This window comes from Trypanosoma brucei, chromosome 10, assembly GCF_000210295.1.
Source record: "Trypanosoma brucei gambiense DAL972 chromosome 10, complete sequence".
NCBI classification, from domain to species: Eukaryota; Euglenozoa; class Kinetoplastea; order Trypanosomatida; family Trypanosomatidae; genus Trypanosoma; species Trypanosoma brucei.
The window spans coordinates 1315191-1331904 of NC_026743.1; the positions used below are offsets into that span (position 1 = coordinate 1315191).

General features: G+C 48.2%; 9 protein-coding genes across 9 annotated transcripts; all 9 read left to right on the forward strand.

Annotated features, from left to right (window-relative positions):
• Positions 1-95: 95 nt before the first annotated feature.
• On the forward strand, positions 96-941 carry TbgDal_X6620 (hypothetical protein, conserved; the record flags this gene model as incomplete). Its single annotated transcript, XM_011779538.1, has 1 exon — positions 96-941. One exon carries the CDS (start codon positions 96-98, stop codon positions 939-941), a length of 846 nt encoding a protein of 281 aa, XP_011777840.1.
• Positions 942-1365: 424 nt separating this feature from the next.
• TbgDal_X6630 (RNA editing complex protein MP61, putative) lies at positions 1366-2982 on the forward strand (the record flags this gene model as incomplete). Its single annotated transcript, XM_011779539.1, has 1 exon — positions 1366-2982. The coding sequence occupies one exon, from the start codon at positions 1366-1368 to the stop codon at positions 2980-2982; it is 1617 nt and encodes a 538-aa protein (XP_011777841.1).
• A 502-nt stretch (positions 2983-3484) lies between these two features.
• TbgDal_X6640 (hypothetical protein, conserved) lies at positions 3485-6358 on the forward strand (the record flags this gene model as incomplete). Its single annotated transcript, XM_011779540.1, has 1 exon — positions 3485-6358. The coding sequence occupies one exon, from the start codon at positions 3485-3487 to the stop codon at positions 6356-6358; it is 2874 nt and encodes a 957-aa protein (XP_011777842.1).
• Positions 6359-7251: 893 nt separating this feature from the next.
• TbgDal_X6650 (60S ribosomal protein L24, putative) lies at positions 7252-7629 on the forward strand (the record flags this gene model as incomplete). The annotated part of the gene is made up of 1 exon (XM_011779541.1): positions 7252-7629. One exon carries the CDS (start codon positions 7252-7254, stop codon positions 7627-7629), a length of 378 nt encoding a protein of 125 aa, XP_011777843.1.
• Positions 7630-7955: 326 nt separating this feature from the next.
• TbgDal_X6660 (hypothetical protein, conserved) lies at positions 7956-9392 on the forward strand (the record flags this gene model as incomplete). Its single annotated transcript, XM_011779542.1, has 1 exon — positions 7956-9392. One exon carries the CDS (start codon positions 7956-7958, stop codon positions 9390-9392), a length of 1437 nt encoding a protein of 478 aa, XP_011777844.1.
• A 747-nt stretch (positions 9393-10139) lies between these two features.
• On the forward strand, positions 10140-10517 carry TbgDal_X6670 (60S ribosomal protein L24, putative; the record flags this gene model as incomplete). Its single annotated transcript, XM_011779543.1, has 1 exon — positions 10140-10517. The coding sequence occupies one exon, from the start codon at positions 10140-10142 to the stop codon at positions 10515-10517; it is 378 nt and encodes a 125-aa protein (XP_011777845.1).
• A 446-nt stretch (positions 10518-10963) lies between these two features.
• On the forward strand, positions 10964-12232 carry TbgDal_X6680 (hypothetical protein, conserved; the record flags this gene model as incomplete). The annotated part of the gene is made up of 1 exon (XM_011779544.1): positions 10964-12232. The coding sequence occupies one exon, from the start codon at positions 10964-10966 to the stop codon at positions 12230-12232; it is 1269 nt and encodes a 422-aa protein (XP_011777846.1).
• A 482-nt stretch (positions 12233-12714) lies between these two features.
• TbgDal_X6690 (hypothetical protein, conserved) lies at positions 12715-13755 on the forward strand (the record flags this gene model as incomplete). The annotated part of the gene is made up of 1 exon (XM_011779545.1): positions 12715-13755. The coding sequence occupies one exon, from the start codon at positions 12715-12717 to the stop codon at positions 13753-13755; it is 1041 nt and encodes a 346-aa protein (XP_011777847.1).
• Positions 13756-14843: 1088 nt separating this feature from the next.
• Positions 14844-16538, forward strand: TbgDal_X6700 (endonuclease/exonuclease/phosphatase, putative; the record flags this gene model as incomplete). The annotated part of the gene is made up of 1 exon (XM_011779546.1): positions 14844-16538. One exon carries the CDS (start codon positions 14844-14846, stop codon positions 16536-16538), a length of 1695 nt encoding a protein of 564 aa, XP_011777848.1.
• Positions 16539-16714: the final 176 nt, after the last annotated feature.

Sequence of the window (16714 nt, forward strand, 5' to 3'; positions counted from 1 at the left end):
GTTTCTCCCACCATTGCATCGATTTACCGTAGATTTAAGAGTGGATTATCAATTAATAAAAGGCAGGACGGGAAATATTTCATTAGACGTATTACATGGCACAATCTTTGGTGTGGCGGTACTTGGGACCGGAGGACACGCATCGGTGTCTCGATGCGCCTGATGTGCCTTCTGTTCGGAACCTGTTGGTTGAAATTGACGACGGAATGGATGGAAAGCTTATCAACTGTCGCAACTACAATAAGGGGCAGCTGATGATTGTGCTAGACATGCTTGCGCATCTAATTGTGTTCACTAAAACATGTTCCATGTCGCTAGAGAAGGTTAGTACAATTGTGGGTATTATGCTGGAGTTGCACCGAGAGAGCATGTCGAATCAGTATACACGATCCCAATCGTATCACCGACTGCGTGAGCTGATGCTACTCCACAGTGTTCCCCGCCCACCGTTCTCATGTGGCATCTTTAGTGTGGCGGATGTACAGCATATAGACGAATATCTCTTATTGTCTTATTTCCGCCATTACAAAATGTATGTGTACGCTTTCGTGCCTCAGCGTTTAGCGAATATTCACAGCGTTTCCGTCGGGCACAACCACTGTGTACCTCCTTTAGGACTCCCCGCCCTTACGACAGCGACGCCACGGGCAGAATGGATAGCGAAAGTGGAAGACACACACCGACAGATGGAGGAACGGCAGATGGAAGTGGAGGATGTGCGGTCTGCTGAATACGAGGAAGAATGGTTGAAACACCGCTACCTTAACGGCACGCACTACAGCGAGGGGTTGAGGGAACAGCTGCAGAGTATAAAGAGGGATGTTTCTGATAAAGCACTCAACCAACTGGATTTGATTGAGGCGCGTCTGGTGGAAATAGAGAAGAAGGTGGAGATAGTGCAGCAGCGACAGGATGGGAAGGGTGGTAAGCGAAAAAAATAGAGGTGCCGGCACCTGGTTTTCTCTTCCTCTTCTTCCCTTACTCATTTGTACGCACAGCATGGATAACCCAAAGTGCATGTGGTTCATATCAAAGTATCCGGACCACAAAGGGATGGTTGTTGGTGTGTGGTGGTGCTATGTATAAAGTAGAAGGTTTTTTTGGTTGTTTATTTCATCTGTTTTGCTCGGATGGACAATCGTTGGATCCAACGTTGGCCCCGGGTGCTGGTAAAGCCAAGGTACAGTGTACACTGCGCAAGGAACCACAAACTTCAGTGTTCACTTACTTCCCACCACATATTATGTTTTACTCCCCTCCACTCCTCTCTTCTCCATTGTTATTAACTTTAATTTTCATGTGTTTTTTCTCTTAACTATTCAAATATCATGAGGTACTGCTGGCAATTTGAAGTAAGGCATTACCATGGAGCGCGGAGGGCGCTGCCTCTTCAGGAGGTGGAGTACCCGCGCATTGCCCTCCGTGTCTCACACACTACGGTGTCGTGGAACAATTTCTAACTCAGGTGGGGAGGGAAATGATCCAATCGCTGAACCTCGTCGCGTGCGTCTGGTGCCGTCTGCACCTCATGGGAACAATTCTTCGGAGCTATTTTCTGTCGGTGTGGATCCCAGAAGTCATACATGTGATCCCGATGATCCATATTCCCACATCCAAATATACAGAAAGGACATGGTAGCGGACGCCGGTGGTCGAGCGTTTCAACTAAGTGTTGATGTTCCGTTGAAAAAATTTGTGGACCTCTTCAGTGATTTCGATGGAAAACGTTGTAAGCTCTGCAACGAAAGCTACATGCAGTGGCATAGTCATAGCAGTGTTATCCCCCACTCAGGGAGGGAGGCACTTATGCTTGAGATGGTCCGTGCATACTGCGGCCTACCGGAGGATATTGCAAAAATGTGGTGGCATCGACTCAATACGTCGCCCGCGTTCAATCGCATCCCGAAACTGAGTCATGACAATAGTCACACCAGAAAGCGCAGGTTACAGTACCTTCTGAAATTTCTGAAAGATAGGGACGTGATCCGCGACACATTCAACGTTCACAACAGCTCTGGAGCTGCTGGTCGTTCGTGGGAATTCGAACGTCTCGAATGGATTGGGGATAATGTTGTGAAGTATGTGTTTAACGATCGGTTTAATGTCATATTTCCTGTGCGTGAGGGCGGCATTCGGGGCCGATTGGGGTACGCGCAATTTATGATAGATGGCAATGATGGCTTGGCACGCGCCTATGACTACTTGGAGCTTCAGAAGCTGACTCTAAGTGACCGGGTTGTGAGCAAATTCAAGAGCGATGTGGTGGAGACATTGTTTGGTGAACTTCAGCTTTATATTTGGTCTTCAGAGACGGACGCCGGCACTACCTGTTACCCACTTCCATTTACTGGCGAGATGTTTTCCCTTCGTGCTCTCGTGTGGCACGTGATGGAGGAGTTGGCACATGTAATGTTTATGTATCACGTGGAACACGCGCTTGCGGCTATTCAGCGTGTTGTAAGGGAAAATCAACTGCAATTTATCCGTGCAGATCCTGCACTGCGCGGTCATGCGGACCTGCAGAGTGAGTTGGCAAACACGGTTTACGCTAAAAAAGCTGCGTCTGGGCCAAGCAAACTCACGTCGACAAAAGTGTCTCCTGGTGCCCGTTTCAGGGACGGTGGTGCCTCGTTTTACCACGAAGCGTCGAACTATGATGGTTTCAAACGTGTGTGCACTCTTGGGGGTCTCCTGCCCCGACCATTTTCACCCCGTGAGTTGACGTCCACAACGTCTTTTCTTCCTCATTTGCAGGAAGACAGTGCGATGACACGCCGAGTGCCTGTGGACTGGACACGTAAACTTTTTGACGATTGCACTGGCAACGCCACGAAGAAACCCGGAGCCGCCAACTTTGTACCATGGCAGGCCGTCACGCCACAGCCCCGTTCTCGTTGCTCTGCAGAGGAGGCTGGACGATCAACTTCACGCCTGGGTATTCCTGAATTGAAGGACGCACTACTAGTGGCCGAATTAGTTTAGTGATTACATTCCCCACTTTCCGGCTGGCAAAGTCTGCGTATGTGTGTGGTGAAGATAAGATGTTGTTTGTTTGAGCAAACTTTATACCGTGGTGCGGGAGATCACGACGCCTCGTGTTTATCGTTGCTACCGTTTGCACTCGTTTCCCTATGTGATTGGAGTCATGCAAGGCGTTTATCAACTGTCAAGTAAACACCACCTACGCCCAAAGCCCCCTTGATGTCCCCCCTTTCTTCTTTATGTTCATGTGCCACCGGGTGTGCATCCATTTGCACGCGACGATTTCAAGACAACGGTAACAGTAGCAACAGCTTTATACACCAAAGTGAGAGAAGGTGCATTACAGGGAAAGGAAGGTAAGGAAACGTTTGATAGATTAATTAGGGCTGCGCGAGAGATTTATTTTTGTCATTTAGCGAGTGCTGAATCCGTGGTACAACTTTGATCGTCCAAAGGGAAGTACCAGGCGGATAAATATACGTTTCTTAAATTTTGGTATTATATGTCACAGAAAGAGGAGAATAGCGTCAACGGCGATGAGACCAATACAACCCTGCCGCGTGCGGTGTTAAAGACGCGTACAGCGTCTCAGCTCTACAAAGAAGGGGGGAGCGCAGGCACCATGGCGTCATTTAACTCATTGCCGCAGGTTGAACAGCTGTTATTCAAGGTCCAGGCAGCAGAAATGACCCTTCTCGCAGCACTTGATGTTGCTGAACGAAGTCCTGAAGATAAGAAAATATTTGGCCATGCCACACTTACCATGGCGGAGAACTACCTCTCGGAAATTATTTCCATCATTCCACACTGCAGTCGCTCCACTGACGCACCCCACCTTTCTATCAACAGTTCCGCGATTCAGCGGCTCATTGCGTTGTATGGGGCGTCCGATGATGTCGTTAAGTTTGTCGCGCACCTTTCCACATCGCAGCCGAGAGTAGCTGAATTATCTCCTCGTGACGTAACAACTGTAGTATACAACATTAGTGAGGTCGCTCGGCTGTTCAAGCAGTCTATGAAAGAGAGTGGAGAGCAGTGCGGTGTTTTCACCAAATTAACAACAAGCTTACAGCCTTCACCGATGAAGGAAAGTGAATCAGCCGTAGCTGATGAAGGGACTGTTCCTCCCGCACCAACGGCTGGACGGAAACGAGGCCGACCTTCGCGGAATAAGTCTTCGGATACACCAGCGGAGCCTGGAGCTGAAGGTTCTCCTGAACACGGTACTTTCGCGGGGGAGGGTGGCGCGGCGGCAAAGGATAAGAGGAAAAAATCTGAGGAGACTTCTTCTCGGAAACCGAAAAGTAACGAAGGAACACCGAGCGGTCCAAGAAAAATAAGTTATTGTCGCCTACGTGCGCTGACAACCGCGGAAAAGAGAGTCACCACCAGTCTCAACCAGATAGTCCAGCTTCTGGGACATTTATATGCTCACCAATACAACGATTTGTTGCCAGTGTTTGGATTTCTTGAGGCACGGGTGAAACAACTGCAAGAAACCATTGATGTGGAGCGTGCTGCCTTTGCAAAGAAAGATATCGCAACGAGATCCCCAGAGCCTTTCATTGGGGTTTCAGTGCAGTCCATCATAGCTGCAATCCGATCTTCTCTTCACACTTACTCAACGGAGGAATGGTGTCGGCAAGAATTCGATGAGGACCTGCTTCACCCCGTAGCTCATGCGTGCATGACAGAGGTAAACCGCATTGAGGGCTTCGCAACCGAGCCTTTTGTAGGAATTACTGCTGAAGCACTAGCTGCAAAAATCGCCACTCGGAAGGCTGCACGCATCAAACTGGAGGAAAAGTGGGAGAAAGAGCGGGAACGTGCGAGGGAGAAGGAGGAGGCACAGGTTAAATACAACGAAGAACGACGTTGGCTGCGAGCGCGGTTTGGTGATATAGACAAGGCGAGCCTTGTAGAAGACACTTCTATAGATAATCCTGCTGTGTCTGCTCCTGTGTACTACAGCGATCTCCCGTTGCAAGATGTGGAATTGTATGAGCGGGCACTTTTTGTTTGGACGATGCTTGTGTCCGTTCCTCAAGCTTTGCGTCTTTCACAGATGCCCTTCAATATATTTCTGAAATCTGTTACCACGGGAGTTGGTGGAACTGATACACTGATTGAGGAAATTGTGAAGTCTTTGTTAGAGGTGCTAGTGGAAAACCTCCGTGCGGGCAACGGCTCACGAATCAACATCAAGGGAAAGTATTGGTTTGACGCCATGGTGGAGTTCGTTGCAGTGACAAGTGGAAACCGGAGGAAGCGGGATAACAAGCAGAAAAAGGACATCAAGGAGGAAGAAGAAGAGGAGGAGGAGGAAGAAGAGGAGGGGGAAGAAACGGAGGATGAGACAGTTGAGGAACAGGAGGAGGATGAAGAAGAGGCGCAGGAAAAAATAGAGGGCAGTACTGACACAGAAAAAACCGGTAACGACCGAGAACCCCAGAACTCTGAGGACTTGAAGCAAGATGTGGAAGAGGAAAAAAGTAAGGAAGAGAATGAAGGCGAAAATCTCGCCAACATGATCAGGGAGACCATGGAAAACGTGGCTGAGCTCCGCAACATGGCGACGTGGTTTAACATAAACTTACCTGATCGTCTCAACCTCCTGTATTACTTGGTGTTAGAAGCGCTGCATACTCCCGTGGTGCAGGGCGAAGCCGAAAAGATGCGGAAAAGGTACGAGGAGCAACAGTTGCTCGTTGGAAAGTGCATCAAGGAAGTTTGTGAGGAGGCATGTAAAGAGTTCAAGGGCCTTGCCAGGAAACTAGCGGTGTCGAAATCTGAAGACGAGGAGCAGTCTGTCGAAGAGAAACGGAAAGAAATTCTGCAGGAGTGCAGTAACCGCCTCAAAAGTACTGTCGAGGAACAAATAGGGGTACAAGACGGTAAGGATGTTGGTACTATAATCCGTCCCATAGGCATGGACCGCTACAAGAGAGTGTACTGGCGTTTGCCATTTGATCGCCACATTACGGTTCAAAGTACACAGGCCACAAACTTGGATTTCCCAGCTCTGCGTGGTGTTACGCATTTGGCGGAGCGCACCTCCCACAGTTTCGCTGGAAACTTGCTTGATGACGATGATTGTGAAACAGGCGTGCAGGTGGGGAGCACTGAAAGCGCTAGTGCCCAGGGCAGTGCCAATGATCAGATACCTCAGAAGGTTTGGGGAACTGTGCCACTAACCTGCCTGGGTACTTTTATAGAAGGTTTGGATAGGCGTGGCGTTCGTGAAGGGGAGCTCAGGCGGAACCTGGAGATTTTGCAGCCGTACCTAGCAAGCATGAGCGAAATAACTGGGGGACGCATCACAAGATTCAGGTCTCAGACCTTCGGTTATCAGAACAAGCTAAGGCTCGAGTTGTGAGTTCGTTAATTTTTTTTTTTCGCTTCTCTGTAATTAATTTTTTTTTTTTGTACAACGAATTTTCGCTTAATATTTTATGCTTTGGGTGTTAGGAAACCTTCAATTTATCCTTCTCTCCATATACATACGTTTGGACGTAATTGTCTCTTCGCGTTTCTTATTTATTTGGAGTCATTTCTTCAGCGGACGGTTCAACTTTTCCGCAGCTTGGGGTATATCGCAATGTTCTTATCGATTTGCTTTTTGGCGGGGACTGAGATCCGCAGGGGAAAGTTATTGATGAGAAGCATGCGGTACATGACGAGGCGAGTGTTAAATGACAACAGATAAAAGAAGGTAATAGGCAATTAATAATGGTGAGGACGATGAGGCCACCGCCTTCTGCCCAAGTATCGTGGCACAACTCTTTCTTTTCTTCTTAAATAATTCTTCTTCAGCCTTATCTTTCACCCATGGAAGTGATTCCCTATTTTCTTCACCTCCAACTTACCGTGGTTGGGACAACTCCCGGTGTGTGCGTGAAGGGAAGAAAATGTTGGAATGACTATGGGATACTGGATACATAAGGCAGAGAGACAATCAGTGCATTGGATACAGAGTAACGCTCTCGCTCTTTTGCTCCCTGTGACTGAAATGGGCAGAAGAACCTGCGACTAAGTTTATGCATGTGTGCGCACCATTTTTTTTTTTCGTATTGATTTGCTTGGTGAGTCCATTTGTTCTCTTCTTTGCACTACCTAAGGGGTATTTCCCCTTCCTTCTTCCCACTTCCTGCACAAACGTACGGCAATCTTTCTGTTTGTGTTGAGCACTTCCGCTTCAGCAGGCACTTGCATTCTCATTCATTTTTTTTTCTTCCTTCGTATTTTGGTTTGCTTAACAGTTCGAAGACCATGCGGACGATTGACTGCGAGTTCTCGCACTTCGCTGTACATCCGGGCCATGGCCGCCGCTACGTCCCGTTTGCCTTCTTATCAACGAAGCCTGTGCTGACATTTGCGCGCCCGAAGTGTTTCGCGATGTACATGCGCAAAAAGAACCCACGCTTTATTGCCTGGACCCGCACGTACCGCCGCATTCATCGGAAGACGACGACCGACCGCGTGGGCCGCCGCCGTGCCGCCCGCACAGTGAGGGCAGAGCGCGCCATCGTCGGTGCTGAGCTCTCCTACATTCAAGAAGTGCGAGCAAAGGCGAAGAAGGTTGACCGTACCGCCAAGGGCAAAGCCGTGCGTGAGGAGATGGCTGCTCGTAAGGCAGCGAAGAAATAGAGGCGGTGAAATACACTTGATCTGCAAAACTCTAACACCCAATGGTCTGTGGGCAAACAGCTTTTTAACCGTTTAGTTTTCTTTTTGTTTTAAAAATTGGATGCATATGGCAAGGTGGGTGTTGGTTACCCCAACGACCGCCACGTTAACAGGTGATCCAAGGGTTCAACGGCGGATCTTTTTTTGTTGACTGTTATTCTTTGTGCCTTTCTTCTTCGCATGCTTTATTACTCTAATGAATTTGTATTCATTTTTTCTTTCCCTACCTTTACACCTTCATTATACGTGTCACCCTACGGCAACCAACTGTCGTTAACGTCCATTATATGATATCTTACAAGCGGCGAAACATGTTCCTTGCAGATGGTAGACGAGTTTTGGTTGGAAACTTTATTATGTCCATTTCCACTATAATAGTTACCTTTTATCTCACGCAGGGGCACTTACAGGTGGGTCAGCGGCGCCTCCTGGATGACATCTCTCCGCGGTTGTCAGAGGCTGCGCGGAAGATTGGAATGCTTGAGGTTGAGTTACCATATCCTTTCAACCACGTTAGCGCCGTTGTCGCCAGTCCAACAGGTATAGCAGACGCTGGTCATAAGGTTATGCGTTTTTTTGGTACAAATTTGCGTTCCAACATCATAACGGAAAAAGTGAATGGGGAAGCAGCAAACTTGCTTGCCACTGGTTTTAGCAGTGAAAGTACAATATTGGCTCACCTGCTGTCGCCTAAGGCTGATGGACCCCTCGGAATAATGGGAATACTTCATCTGTGCTCGGCCACCAGCTGCATGGCCCCTTATTTCACACAACAATATGCAACTGTAACGGTACGGCCTTCAGGAAATTATCGCCTATTAGTAGGTGCACTTGTTTACGGAGACGTCTTCTTGGGTTCGGTCGTTGAGAATGACCTTGCCGCTCTTGATGTTGTGCTGCCTCGTGCCTCCAGGGGGAGGGAAGCAACAGGAGCTATGCCACTCCACGGCGTTGTTGGCGGGAGCTATGCGGGGAAGAGCGTGACTGTTAAGTGCTCGGTCTCAATCAATAGTTGTCAGTATGAGTTTCGAGACGATGACACTGACGCATCACATCCTTCAGTCACCGTCGTTCACCTGGATGACGTAAAGTTGGGCGAGGCCGAGCTCCCTGTGATGGGGTTTCGTGTGGTTCACATTGATCTTAATTCTGAAGAACAACTTGCGATCGTGACTTATCTCACGGGTTTGTTGCACGTGTCGGCGAGGCCTGAGCATATCATTGTTACGCTCTACCCCTCACCCTTTCTCGAAGAGACTATAACGGCTGTGGACGTTTTGAGAGTAAGTGTGCCTTACAATGTTTTTATCGAGGGCGGCAGGTGCAGGTTAACGACAAATTCATCAACTGTGCCCTCCGCTGAAGTTCTGCGCCTCGTTTTGCGTCGGGCAGGTACCTCAGCGTCATCTGCCCTCAACACTCGGAGCTACGCGGCCGAACCATTATGTGTCCTAGTACTGTCAAAGTCAATCACGTCGTTGTCACAACTGTTGGAGCATGTTGCGCCGACCAAGCAGGAAGACGTTATGAAAACATTCCTGGGTACAAGCTTGGATCAGGGCAGTCACAGAGGAGTACCATGCAGAGGGAAACACAGCAAACCAAATGCTTTCAAATGGATCTTGCTAATAACAGTGCCGCTGCTGGTTGCTGGACTGCTCGCTTGCGGCATGCTTTATGGGAGAAGGCGTGTGCCGTTGTTGTGGGAGGACAAAAGACCATAATTTCATGAAAGCCCCAATATATATTGGTGGTTCCTACTCGTCGCATTTTAGGTGCTCGTGACGATCTGGGGACCAATCCCGCGCTTGCAGGTGAGTATATAGTGACAACCGCACTGGTCAGAAAGGTAAAGTGGACTCGCTTTGCCTAAGCTGGCGGTAGTTTTATCCATTTTCGTGACTTGGACTTTACCCATGGATCATAATGTTGGCGGGTGTTACATGGTGGAAATACAAATGAGTCAAGAAAGAGGAGGTGCAAGATCCTTTCATCACAATTGCTGCTTGTTTCACCTCCACCGAGTCAAGGGACTGGCTGCTAGCCCACTGTGAAAGGGGCGAATTGTGCTGACATACGGCTGCGGCTGGCGGAGTAGCTCTATCGGGTTAAATATGGAACTTCACCGTTGTAATGCGAATGGAAAACGTCCAATGGTGAACAATCAAAAACTACGGTTGTGCTGTTCGATATCTGCACACCCCGATAGGTCATTACACGGGGAAGTACAACATCTTATCGTATATTTTGTCCCTTCCATCGTCTAAGCGCCATCTCCTTCTTGGAAAGGATAAACATACTTCTTTCTTCTATTTCGCCGTTAGAAAGAGTGGTTTCAACAAAATTGCAGGTCATTGCCTTCGGTAGTTCATATTGTGCAGCCCTTTTCTTATTCAATCTACATATCTCATTGCTCTCATGACCCCTTTTGCCCCTCGTTGAATTTGTACCACGACACGTAGGAAGTAGTCATGCGGACGATTGACTGCGAGTTCTCGCACTTCGCTGTACATCCGGGCCATGGCCGCCGCTACGTCCCGTTTGCCTTCTTATCAACGAAGCCTGTGCTGACATTTGCGCGCCCGAAGTGTTTCGCGATGTACATGCGCAAAAAGAACCCACGCTTTATTGCCTGGACCCGCACGTACCGCCGCATTCATCGGAAGACGACGACCGACCGCGTGGGCCGCCGCCGTGCCGCCCGCACAGTGAGGGCAGAGCGCGCCATCGTCGGTGCTGAGCTCTCCTACATTCAAGAAGTGCGAGCAAAGGCGAAGAAGGTTGACCGTACCGCCAAGGGCAAAGCCGTGCGTGAGGAGATGGCTGCCCGTAAGGCAGCGAAGAAATAGAGGCGCGCAGGATTCGTTTCTCACTACTCCAATTCCTTCAATGAGATTTGTCTTTGTTAGTTTTTAGTTAGTGCTTTCCACGCCAACACCAATAGCGCTTTCCCATGTTCACTGTTGTGAGGTGTGAACTGCTCAGCAGAGGCGAAGGCCATCGCTTACCTTGTGTTGTATTTGCGTTTTATCTGCCTGATTGCGCCCTTGTTTATAGCTGCTGACACTATATGCTGCTTTTCCTTAATTTTTGTAGTCTTTTTTTTTTTTGAAGTGGTTCCCTTGTTTCGCTGTCCAATTTGTGCCATCGTTTTACCGTTTATTATCGGCCTTTGGGGAAAATCGGCCTGTGCGGGTGGGAAGAAGGACCTTAAAAAAAAAAAACGAATTGGCCAGGGAAAGAAAACAAACAGAAAGAGAAATCGAAGATTACTGTCGGAGATTATCGCAACTACATGACATCCACCGCCACGGAGGTTACTCAGACCCAAAGTCTTGCAGCCGTACGAAACTTTATTCGTGTGGCCGTTTCGTGCGTCACTTACCTTCGTGGATTGTGCAGTGATGAATCGTATCAACCCCGTCAGTTTCTTGGACTGCAGCTGAAGCAGCTTGTTCGCTCATCTGGAGATGCCGGTGCCATTTCACGCTGGATGGAAGAGGGTGCTTTCGACGCGCTCAACAGGGGTTACCTTAAGGAACTCTCACTTTGTGTTCACGAACCAAACTGCACTGAGTTACTTGAGAGATACTCGTTTATGGTGTCATACAGCCCCGGCGGCCAGCGGGCCGCACTCTCGCTTACAGGTGAATCGATGAAGGAAAACCTCAGTTGCTCCTTTGGCACAGTGGGAGGAGGAGGAGGAGATAAAATGGGTAAAGTATTGAGAAAACGTCGCTGTCGTCAGGAGGTACAGCAAGCGCTGGCAAGTATCATCACCAAACTCATGGAGGTTGTGGAGGGACTTCCACCGTTACTGTGCGAGCGTGTCCTCACCATGCAACTCAAATACTACGAGGATGTAACACCTCCCTCTTATGAACCCCCTTGCTTTGCCCCTGCCAGTCCCAGCACTGTTGCGGCTCATTACAGAGAAGAAAAGAACAGCACCGATATCGCCACACTCGACACGGGTCACCACACGCTCTCTATTAACATTCGACACAAATTCTTCGAACAACTGCGGCCACACAATTTGTCGCAAATGAACATGTACGATGCGAGCTCCTCGTCGGCGCGAAGGGACCCGACGAAGGGAGGCAAGGATGACGCTGCAGCTTATGGTTGTAGGAACGAGAGAGGTACCACAGAAAATCGCACCAGTAGGGGGATTACCAACGACTGGGCCCATGCAGATGAAGTTGCGTTCCTTGTCTTCACAAGTTTTATATTAACAAAGTCTCCCACGGTATCCCGTGGCCGTATAACCATGGGTGAAATAGAAGAGTACCTTCGTGTCGCTTGTCCCATGGAAATTGAGGTGAAACAGGTTCAATCAATGATGCGGCGACTTGAAACTAGCGGTATCGTTTTGTTAGAAGCACCGCTTGAATGGGCTGTGAGTGAGCAACGTTCTGCAGTGGTAGTAAGTGCAATACTTGAACGACAAGATGTAGTCTCTCTGCTCAGCGTTCAAACACGCATGGATTTGCGATATCTCACCACTGGACGGAAGGTATCCCGTCTTAGCTCTTCTAAAGGGCGTAAGCGAGTTCGTGCATAGTACCTGACAAATAACATTCGTCACATCTATGATTTTACTTTTCTTATTTCCCCTCTGTGTTGCTGTTAGGACGTTATTTATTCTCACCCTTTGTATCACAGGTGCGTAAATGCACGTCCGAAGGTTTTTTTTTTAATCATCACATACAGTTTTAATTATTTACTTTCTTTTCCCTCGCGAAACTTATTGGAGTGACGTACGATCTTTCTGGGATGTATGCTTTTTGGCTTCTCCAGGGTGTAACCCACAAAAAGTGCACCGTTGATTATTTCTTTTTCTTGTTTCCTCCATTTCCCACATTACTTTTTTTAATGTCACTAAATACATTGACAGATATTAAATTCAACCGTCTTTCCTTTGAATTCTTGTTTGACTCCCGTAAATTGTCTCTCTGGCACGTTGACATAAACGAATAAAATCATCAGAAACAAAAGGACCATTGCTTTATTCGCTATTTTCCTCAAGTCCTTTCAGCGGGTTAAATGCGGTCGGTAGGTGGTGCCGTTGGTGCTACATGCTGCTTAGTTCCGTCTGTGGGTACCCAAAGGCGTCAGTATCATGCTTTTCAGTTCGCAGGGTTCCATGGGTGGAAGATACCATACGAGGGTAAAACGAAAGTGACGAAAGAGGAGCTAGACAACATCCGTTTCTTCACGCAGCGGTCCAAGGATAAATGGGACTACCACCGAGTCGATGAAAACATTAACTCGAGTTCGGAGTTCCGCAAAACACATGACAGACCAGAGTTTGAACAGGGTATGCGTGAAGACAACTCAACGACTGATCACGGAGACTTACACACGCCCAAAAAGTACCGTCTGTATGAACACTTTGATGAGTATACAAAACCTGGGGTGAACAAAAAGGTTGCTGCTTGCTATGCCGTGAAAGAGCAGTGGGATGCTGAGGAGTTTTATTACCCTGGCGAGGCATGGAAGAAGAACCGACCCGGTTTCCGGAGTGTACCTAAGGAACTCTTGAACCGTCAAACGTGGTATCATTGGTCCGACACTATCATGAAGTGGGATGAGATTCAACCCACTATACGAACCCGTTCCTGGAACCCTGACTGGCCACCTCCTGGATATAAAGTGCCATCAATGCATTGCAAGAAGGAGTTTGTATTTGGTGTGGAGGATCCTGCTGTTGTGTCCGAAGTAGAGCGCTACAATTGGTATCGATCTTGGAGTGATAGTAATCTACGTTGTGGTTGGAAGGACATATGGTTGTTCGGTGTGCTGTTCGGAGCTATGTATTATATGGCCCGTAACGCGCTCGACATCGTTAGCATGCGTGCCATGATGAGCAACATGTTTTACCCGGGCCGCCAGTTTATCCGCTCTTTTGGCACACCGAGGGATTGGGAAACTGATGTTTTTTGGTGGCAACGCCCACTTGAGGAATTTCCCAATCAGGGCGAAGTGTGGTACATTAATGAAAGCCGTTACAAGTACATTAACTATATAAAAAAACGTGACGCGATGGAACGGGCCTTAGCGGAAGCAGAAATGAATGCAGTTTAGATGTTTTTGTTAGTAGGGCTGGCGAGTAACTGGTTTTCCCTACCTTACCTCAGTAAATACCCTGAAGAGAGAGAGCAAGAGGTTAGGCGAGTGGAGTAGTATGATATGGGGAGCTTAACGAAGGGTGATTATTTTACTATTATCATTGTCTGGAGAGGGGAAAAGCCGGACGCTGTACTTAACAGTGGACAGAATAGTGAAGTAGGAACATGTAGTGTAGCAGTCGTAGAATATTGAGGAGTAAGGTAATATAGTTCGGTACTGAGAAATGGAGGGAAACGGTCTCCCTTTCAAACACTTTCTTTTTTTACTTCTTCCTTGCGGTTCCGGCTCATTGAAACGTGTTCAATATAATTTGCGTAGGCGAATTATGTGCATCTTTGTGCCGCTGTGTTCGCGTGTGGGTAGTACTTGGAAGGACGCCGTGCTGCAGTGCATCATCAGAAGTTTTGTTCACTGTCATCCCCTTCTACTTTCTTTTTGTCATTCTCAGCGCCGAGCTTCAACCGGGAAGAGGCGTTGTGGGGCGGTGACGTATAACATTATCGTTTAGTGAGTTCCTTTTTTGGTTGTTTGCTAGTTGGAACCGAGCACTGTGGTAGTTGAGAGGTGTGATGATTACTGGAGGAACAATTGATGAGGTGTATCCGGTGCCTTAAATTCGGTGGTCTCGCATTTATGCGATAGTGTCATTCTGATATGATCGCACACCTCCACTGTTTCAGTGGTGGCACTTGACAACTTCAGCACATACCTTCAAACTTTCTTCGCTTCATACCGGAGCGAAGCTAAACCACAAACATTGGCGTTTCACCTTCTTCGTACTACACGTTGGAAGGGCTCAACGCTTCGTGTTGCCAATTCTTGAGGATTTTGTTTCCCCTCCCGCACGATTTCCTTGCGCTGTCTAGTTCATCAAAACTCTTATTTTATTTTATTTCTTGCATGGTTGTTGCCCTTCTGTCTTGTCCATTCCCATTCAGTAGTGTTGTAGTTTTTGTAACTCTGTGGGTGAAAGAAGGGGGGGAGCATCACACCAAAACCCTCCTCTCTCTTTCTCTCTTTGCTCAGGTTGCAGAGGAGGTGGAATGAGGGCTGCCGAGGGTGATCACGTGGCGGAAGGCGCTGAGAACACTACCGCCACATCGCCCGGTCCCGGTTCAGTGCGGGAATCGAGCAAAAGCCCAAAGTCGCGGTCGAGATGTCATTCCCCTCGAAATGGAAGAAGGGGCGACAGGAGCAAGCGCGGTTCAGTACAACATACACCTCCTAGGAATTCGGTCCGTGATCCGAGTGCCATTCCTAAGCAGTTGGACATTGATGCCATGCAGGTTGCCATTGCCACTTCCCTACCGCGCCGGCTTGACCAGTTCTGTGATGAATTCCACAGTATTCCTTTCGTTATACGTAATGAAACCTTCCCCGTGCCGGATTCTTTGAAGCGTAACTCATGGATTCCTGGGGAGGTGCTGCGAGTGGCGTACATTACCTGGAACATGGCGCACGCAAAACCAGACTTTTACAGGGTGTCAAAATATTGCATTTGTCCCAACGCCCATCTTGTGGTTGTGTGCACGCAGGAAAACGGTTGTAATTGGTACGCCAAGAAAAAACAGCAGCGACAATGGAGAGATCATATCACGCAGGCTTGCCTCAAGAATTCGTATGAACTAGTGGGGTGCAACTCACTCTGGTACATTCACATGCTGGTCTACGCTAGAAAGCACGATGTAGCCCCCCATGTGGGGCATGTGGAAAAAGCGAAAGTGCGAACCGGAATTGGCAATGGTTTAGGCGGAAACAAAGGTGGCGTGGGCATTGCCCTGTCCATTTCAACAGAATGTAGGTTTAATGCGTTGAGTGATCCTCGCGGCCATAGAAGGGGTGCGCGGGCATCAAAACAGCAGCGCCAAGACATTTCTTGCTCTCATATGAACCCAATAGAGTGCGGTGGTGGTGATGATTCTTTACACAGTGCATTACCTCAGCCAGCACGTTTCACGATCTTATTTGTTGGCGCTCATCTTGCTGCCCATCAGGATGCAGTTGGTCTACGAAATAGAGACTACCGGAACATTGTCAAGATGTTGCATGTGGGACTTCGTGGGAAGTTTAAAGAGTTTCACGCAAGCATCCGGAGGAGTAGAGCTCTCGCGTGCTGCCCTCTGGACACCGAAAGCGCAAGGGGGTTAAACATCACGGAAGATCAGGCCACGCGCCAAAATGCTGTTTGCTCCAATGGCGGCTGTAAAGCAATGAATGACTCAGCTGCTGTGTCTAACGAACGTGATGAAGACGATGGAGGCCCAGTTGGTATAATGAAACTTCCTTTTTGTATGAAGGATCAACCGCAAGAAGAGCGTCGAGATGCGACGGATGAGTTTGACCTTGTCTTCTTTGGAGGTGACCTGAATTACCGTCTCGACGGTACATCAAAGGCGATCCGGGATATAATTGATAATAAGAAGAATGTTCGATCCGTACTTTGTAACAACGACCAGCTCAATCGAGAAAGAGCGAAGGGTGAAGTATTTAGGGGGTTTAAGGAGGGCAATCTCTTCTTCCGCCCAACTTACAAGTACGAGTTGAGGAGTAGAAATTACAGTACTACTGATAAGCGCATACCGGCCTACTGTGACCGCGTTTTGTTCAAGAAGCCAGCTCAATCGTGTGTTGGAAAGGTAAGAATACGACTCTACACAGACGTCCAGGCGGTGCAAACAAGTGATCATCGCCCGGTAGTTGCCATTTTTGACGTTGCAACAATTCCACGCAACAAATAATTAAGCTGAGACCGTGTGAATTTCGAGAGATGTGGCCTATTGCGAACATTTCTGCTTTTCTTTTCCACCATTTGAATTCGCTCTTTTATTCCAATACTGTTCCTTCCCACCACGAATCCCTTCTGCATCGGTTTCACTATTTTTTTTTCTTCCTGCCTCTTGAGCCCTTTGTTTTG